General features: G+C 40.9%; 1 protein-coding gene across 4 annotated transcripts in view; it reads left to right on the top strand.

Annotated features, from left to right (window-relative positions):
• Window positions 1-6,925, top strand: part of Amd1 (adenosylmethionine decarboxylase 1) — a 16,674-nt gene extending 9,749 nt beyond the window's left edge. The window contains exons 2-7 of one of the 4 annotated variants that reach the window (XM_005363550.3): window positions 563-680; window positions 1,356-1,458; window positions 2,983-3,025; window positions 3,708-3,945; window positions 4,030-4,185; window positions 4,797-6,925. In XM_005363550.3, the coding sequence (XP_005363607.1) occupies window positions 563-680; window positions 1,356-1,458; window positions 2,983-3,025; window positions 3,708-3,945; window positions 4,030-4,185; window positions 4,797-4,937 (799 nt within the window). In that variant the 3' untranslated portion in view covers window positions 4,938-6,925. Of the gene's footprint in view, window positions 1-553; window positions 681-1,355; window positions 1,459-2,982; window positions 3,026-3,707; window positions 3,946-4,029; window positions 4,186-4,796 lie in introns of all 4 variants that reach the window. The other 3 variants (XM_026787378.1, XM_013352386.2, XM_005363549.3) reach the window with 3 other exon arrangements.
• Window positions 6,926-7,298: the final 373 nt, after the last annotated feature.

Genomic DNA, 7,298 nt, shown 5'->3' with positions numbered 1-7,298 from the left:
CACTCGGGAGGCAGAGGCAGGCGGATCTCTATGAGTTCGAGACCAGCCTGGTCTACAGAGCTAGTTCCAGGACAGGCTCCAAAAACCACAGAGAAACCCTGTCTCGAAAAAGCAAAACAAAAAAAGAGTGAATGGGAAATAAAACTGAATCCTATTCACTCTAAAGGAAAATAAAGTCACACAATCTCAGGGTAAATGCATGTACTCCACATGTTCAGAATTAACATGTGTATGTGTAGAATGAGGAATGACTGTAGGTTACAGACATGAACTATAAACGGATATAGAGCTAATTTTTTTGCTTTTTTTTGTTTTTTTTGGTTTTTTGAGACAGGGTTTCTCTGTGGCTTTGGAGTCTGTCCTGGCACTAGCTCTGTAGACTAGAGCTAATTTTTTAGTTCTAATTTTGTTGTCGATTATTAGGTTTTGGTGATGAATACATATAAAGTATATCCAATGGCGATGTAAAAATTACAAATATTGATGTACATTACACTAATTGTATTCTCAGTAATACATGCTGGGGTAATGATCGCTTGCCTTTCTGTTGCAGTGAGAGTAGCATGTTTGTCTCCAAGAGACGTTTCATTTTGAAGACATGTGGTACCACCCTCTTACTGAAAGCACTGGTTCCCCTGTTGAAGCTTGCTAGGGATTACAGTGGGTTTGACTCAATTCAAGTAAGTGCTGGACATGTTTAAAACTGATAATGATTTTTGTTTTGGTTAGATTTCAGTATCTTACCTCAAAGAAAGGAATGTTATTGATGTCAGAATTGGTTTCTTTGCACCTGTGGTTGGGACTGAACCCTAGGCTTCACATGGTGCTAATCCAATGTTCTGTCACTAAACTATACTAACTGCCCTGCTAATGCCTAAGCTTGTCTCAAACTCAGTTCTCTTGCCTTTCTTCTGGAGTTCATAGTAGGTGCACATTACTGCACTTAGCCTATTTGGGGGAGTGGAAGTGAGGGAGGTCTGGTTTTGGAGCCCTGGCTGGTCTCAAACGTACACTCTTGCTTTCGTGTCCTTGGTGCAAAGATTGAAGCTGTGAACCAGCATACCTGAACCACTAGTATAGTTATGAATAATTACTCAACTGTCCTTGTAAGAAATCTAAATCATAGGCACTTAGTGTTGACTATTATAAAATACTTTCCATGTAAGCCTGAATCGTGATCTGTTTTCCATTCCAGCTTAAAAAGTACATTGCAGTATGCATTTTAATGTCATTCTGATCGCTAATTTGTGCTTCACAGTTGGAATATTTGTAACATTTTTATTTTCTTGTCTTTTCTATATGTAGAAAATTGATTTAGGGGAAAAATCTTAAAGATCTCTCTTCTTTCTTTTAAGAGCTTCTTTTATTCTCGTAAGAATTTCATGAAGCCTTCTCACCAAGGGTACCCACACCGGAATTTCCAGGAAGAAATCGAATTTCTTAATGCAATTTTCCCAAGTAAGTAAAAATAGAATGTAGTAATTCTTGTCTTTTAAAGTTGGGGATGCAACTATTTAAAGATGCATGGGTGTTTTGTTGTGATCTCTGAAGCAGGGTCTTACGATCTTTGAGGTCTGGGGCTGGACTGGAACTCCTGGGACTGTTTGAAGTATTTGCTACAGGGCAGGCGGGGGGTAGCACTATATTGTATGCTTTGTTTTTCTTTACCTAGGTGTTAAAGATCTCAGACAAATTTTGGTTGTGGGTTTACAAGTTGTATTGTGCACTTGTAAAAATAATGTCAGTGCTGTTAAGGTGGACAGAATGTCATGGGAAGTAAGACAAGAGGGCTTGTACCTGTTCCCTGGTTACTAACTAGACTGAAGGAGCCCTTGAGCCTCAACATTCAAGGCTAGTCTGGGCCAGATAACGAGAACTTGTTTCAAAGACAGCAGCTGGGGAGAGAGTACAATTAATTGTAAGTTGCTTGCTATACAAGGACCCAAATTTGATCTACATTTAAAATAAGGACAGGCCCAACCAGGTGTGGTGGAATGAGTTTGTAGTGCTGGTACTGTAGATGCAGAGACTGGTAGGTTCTGTGGCACACAGCCTGGCCTATTCTGCAGACTTTAGGGCCAGTATCCCAAAAAATGAGGTAAATGGCGCTAAACCTAAGACGTCTTAATAACTTTGCAAAATCACTTACAGGAATGGCTTTAAAGGTGAAAATCTAAGGGTAAGGTATGTGTAGCTCACAAATAGTGGTGAACGCATACTTAGCATGTATGAGGCCCTGAATTTGATCTTCAACACTTCAAGAAATAAAAAGACTTCAGACATTTGCCAGTAATTTATGACCTCAGACACTACGTGCTGCCAGAGAGTGGTGGGTATTTACTTGGTGTCATTTCCAAGTTGGTTTACTGTGCTAAGGGAAATTTTGAAACAGTTTGGGAAGGATATGTAAGTAAAACGACTTACCTTGATTAGAAGACTAGGAAAGTAGCCAATTCTCTGCCCGGTGGGAGTTTAGGAAGAAGGTAAAGTTTTCTGGTAGTTGTCTCAACCATTTACATTTCAAGAGTATTAGTGGCAGCCCCTCTCCCCCCAAAAGAGGGTGTTTAAGAGCAAAGGGGAGGAACTGGGTGGTGTGAGCAGTTGCTGCTCTTGCCAAGGACCCGGATTTGGTTCCTGGTGTCGGCATGGCGATGATGCCATGTGGTGCCAGCAGCTCATACAGCAGACCTTTAAAATAGCATTCTAAGAATTCACCCACTTTTTCTCTTCACTGATTTTTATTTTTTTTATTTTTTTTTGGTTTTTCGAGACAGGGTTTCTCTGTGGCTTTGGAGCCTGTCCTGGAACTAGCTCTGTAGACCAGGCTCTCGAACTCACAGAGATCCGCCTGCTTCTGCCTCCCGAGTGCTGGGATTAAAGGCGTGCGCCACCATCGCCCGGCTTCCACTGATGTTTTTAATAGGTCCCAAATAATACTGTATTGAATGGCTAATAATGAACCAAATATCTTTTTCCTTACAGATGGAGCAGCATATTGTATGGGACGTATGAATTCTGACTGTTGGTATGTAATTTTGATTTGGTTTTGTTGCCCATATGTGTGGGTTTTGAGGAAATGGAAGTAGTGTTTTTTTAAGCTAGACCTTGGTAGCGTATGCTTCCTAATCCCAGCTGCTCTGGAAGCTGAGGGAAGAGAACAAGACCAGCAAAGGCCATATAGTGAGACAAAAAGGGAAAAGGATGGGGGTGTGGTTCTGTGGTAGAGTGAGTGTTTGGATTCCTGGGTGTTTGAGCAGCTATCCACTGGAGTTTGGTTAGCCACTTAGAACCCTTAAAGAAAGCTGGCTCTTCTTCCCTCGGAAGCCATCAGTTGTCACTGGCTTTTCTATTGAGGTTGGGGCCTTGTGACACCCCTCCCGCCTTCCACTCCAGGCCGGAATGTTGACTGACTTGATCTTAACAGGCATCCACAACTGCTGTGAGGTTTAAAGTGTAGCCATTATGAGAGGGAGACATGGGCTTGTTTTGTTTTATGAGACAGGGTTTCTCTGTGTAGCCCTAGCTGACCAGGAACCCACTCTGTAGACCAGGCTGGCCCCGAACTTGGAGATCCCCCTGCCTCTGCCTCCCAGGTGCTGGGATTAAAGGTGTGCACCACCACTACTTGGCTGGACATGGGCTTCTTGAAAGAACCAATGTAAGGCTTATTCTGAACTGTCTGTGGATTATGTTCTGCTTCTGTCTAGGTACTTGTATACTTTGGATTTCCCAGAGAGCCGAGTAATCAGTCAGCCAGATCAAACCCTGGAAATTCTGATGAGTGAGCTTGACCCAGCAGTTATGGACCAGTTCTACATGAAAGATGGTGTTACTGCAAAGGATGTCACTCGTGAGAGTGGAATTCGTGACCTGATACCAGGTTCTGTCATTGATGCCACACTGTTCAATCCTTGTGGCTACTCGATGAATGGAATGAAATCGGATGTAAGTAATTAGAATCTTCCGTAATTGTCTTAATATTTGTATTTTCCCTTTGTATTACTAATAACAATAAAACTTTTCTCTAAGGGAACATATTGGACTATTCACATCACTCCAGAACCAGAATTCTCTTATGTTAGCTTTGAAACAAACCTAAGTCAGACCTCCTATGATGACCTGATCAGGAAGGTTGTGGAAGTCTTCAAGCCAGGAAAATTTGTGACCACCTTGTTTGTTAATCAGGTAATTTGACTTGTTTTCTTTTTCTCTTTTGACCATATCTTGCACATGCTAGGCAAATACTTCCCAGCCCAACTAATCTGGCAGCTATGAGTGATAAGACCTCAAGGTGAATGGGGTAATGGGATTGCCACGAATGTGTAACAGGATGACAGCTGGGTGCCATTCACTGGGGTTACTTGGAGCAGAGAAACCTTACATATTTCATTAGATTTTTCAGCAATCCTTGTTTTTTTATATGGCACCCAGTTAGCAAGCTCCTTTCTATCACTGCTCCCTTTTGACAGCCTGGTCAGAAACCATAAGACAGCCTGCTTTTCAGCCCACAAGAAAAAAGATGCCTTAGTTTGGGACTGGAGAGAGAAAACCCAGCAGTTAAGAGCACCCTTAGTAGAGGACCCGAGTTCAGATCTCAGCACCCACATCAGCTGGCTCACAAAACACAGAGATGGCAAGGAATCATACAACCCTGTCTCACATGACATCTACATACACAAATAAGTGCATTAAGAAAATAAATCTTTGTATTGCTGCTGCAGTTAGAGTGAGGCAGTCATCTATTCACAGCATCGCTGTTGACGGAAGTACTCATGTTTGTTTCCATCTTTCCCCAGAGTTCTAAATGTCGCACAGTGCTTTCTTCACCCCAGAAGATTGAAGGTTTTAAACGTCTTGATTGCCAGAGTGCTATGTTCAATGATTACAATTTTGTTTTTACCAGTTTTGCTAAGAAGCAGCAACAACAGCAGAGTTGATTAAGAAAAATGAAGAAGAAAAAACGCAAAAAGAGAAGAAGACACACAGGAGGTGGTGGCTGCTTTCTAGATTTTGATCCTGGGGGCTGTGTTCTCCATGACCACCACCCTATAGTTGCAGAAAGCCCTAGATGTAATGATAGTGTAATCATTTTGAAGTGTATGCATTATTCTATCAAGGAGTTAGATATCTTGCATGAATGCTCTCTTCTGTGTTTAGGTGTTCTACGCCACTCTTGCTGTGGAATTGAAGTGCATGTAGAAAAGAACTTTGACTGTATGAATCTCTACAACACTTGTGAAAATGATTCAATTTGGTTTATGCACAGTGTAATATTTCTGCAGGCATCATCCAAAATCCCCCACAGACAAGGCTTTCGTCCTCATTAGATGCTGGCCTCAACTGAACATCTGCGACTGTTCTATTAAATTGCTGCCAGAGTTTTTACATCCAGTTACCTCCACTTTCTAGAGCATATTCTCTACTAATGTTATTCAAAACCAATTTTTACTTCATACAGGTGTTTTATGCAATGGCAATTAAAGTTTTTCTTCCACAAGTTGAGTACTTGTAAGAAAATGCTGATTCCAGTGACTGTTTTGTGTTCTACTGTTTTAATAGTTGTTCTTCCTGCATTTATAATCCTGTGATTGATTTCTTCTGTCACCAAAGTCTTTCCCTCTTCTCTCAATTCACACCCACCCCAACCCCCAATTAAAGCAATACACTATTTCACTGGACTTGAAATATCCCCCCACCCCCTCAAGTGGGGGGGGTTTCGGAGATGGTCTCTGACTTTTTTTTTTTTTTTTTGTTAAGACATAATGTCTTATTGACTTGAACTGTGGAAGACAAATGACAAAACTGAATGTATCAAATGGAAAGCATTTTCTCTCCCGGGGTGGGTTAGCAGGGAGAACTCATTAAAGACTCAATGGAAACAGTAGGCTATGCAGTGTACTTGAATTAGCTCTCATGGAGTGCCTGCCATGGCTTCACTAACTTGTTAAGTAGTGACAGGAGGAAGTAAGTCCGCTAAGTCAAGCAGATAGTCAATCCTAGACATTCTGACCTCAGTACGCACTGTCAACTTTTAACCTGTTGCCATCAGTTTCTACTAAAAGGAAAATTTGATTCAAAACAGAATCTGTGCCATTTCTATCTGACTTAGAAGTTGTATTTTTGTGTGTGATGCATGTGAGCTGTTCTGACTTCACCTTTTCCTGTGTGGTCTTCCTTTACCATGCTGTTCATATGACCAAATAAAAGGCTGCCCAGAGTGAGGACTGTCCAGATAGTAAACGTATATGCACACACAGATAGTCAGTGGGGCTGGGGCTAGAAACGCAGGCTTTCAAGAGTTGGCATGTCAGTGGCAATTGCAGATATTGTGGTATATAAACTGCTGGGAGAAGAGCAGAATGGACTAAAATTTCCTATTTATTGCCCTTGTACTGTTTTCTTGGTGTTTCTGGACTGATACAGTGATGTCTTGTTCCTTCTGTATTTAAAATGAAACACTTTTTTAGCGTTTCTAAACATAGAATCTACTTGGTTTGGAATCAAGTGGTTGGAACACTGTCTGGATTTTTACTTTAAGCATGCTGTTGATTGAAGGCTTCGTTCGGGAAGCCTCCAATCAGCTTTATCAGTGTGGTTCTATAGTGAGCACAGCAGCTAATGTTTTGGACTGCTATTTGGAGGACCAGTGCTTATTTAAGCTAACTTTGTAACCCAGTAGATTTTGTTGGTTTGCGGTCTGATTCTCCCATCTTATAGAATTATGAATTCTAATATTGAAGTTTGCATAGGTTTGTGTGGAAAGAAGCCTAGAAAACAAACTGTAGATTGGATAGTGATCCTAGTTTGATTGCAAGAGGGGAAGTTTTGGTGCCATAATTTCTTTGTTGGTGTTGGACTTTTAATCGGTTGAAATGTATTTCTGTACCACAATGTAAACTTCAATAAAAGTTTGCTTAATTGTCTAGTAACATTCAGAAATTTTTCTGTTGCTTGATGTCGACCAAAAACCAAATTTCACAAACATTTGAAGGTAGAAGTTTACATACAGCCCTTTATAGATTTGACTCTGAAGCCATCAGTAGGGGTCTTGTACAATTTTTTTTTATTGAAGTTTGCTTGGCAGGGACTCTATCTCTGCTCCTGGTCATTTTGGGGGCTTGTTGGTTGGTTGGTTGGTTGGTTGTTTTGGGGTTTTTGTTTGCTTGTTTTGACTAGGTGTCTAGTAAGCATGAAAAATGTTCTGATATTCTTGGATGGGCTTAAATTAGAAGATGCTTTGCTGGTTTTCTCTTTAACAAACCAGGATTGGAATGACTAGATTCCTCAGCTAAAAAGTA

Source organism: Microtus ochrogaster, linkage group LG9, assembly GCF_000317375.1.
Source record: "Microtus ochrogaster isolate Prairie Vole_2 linkage group LG9, MicOch1.0, whole genome shotgun sequence".
In the NCBI taxonomy this organism is placed as follows: domain Eukaryota; kingdom Metazoa; phylum Chordata; class Mammalia; order Rodentia; family Cricetidae; genus Microtus; species Microtus ochrogaster.
Note: the sequence above shows the minus strand (reverse complement) of the source record. Positions and strands in the feature narration are given on the sequence as shown.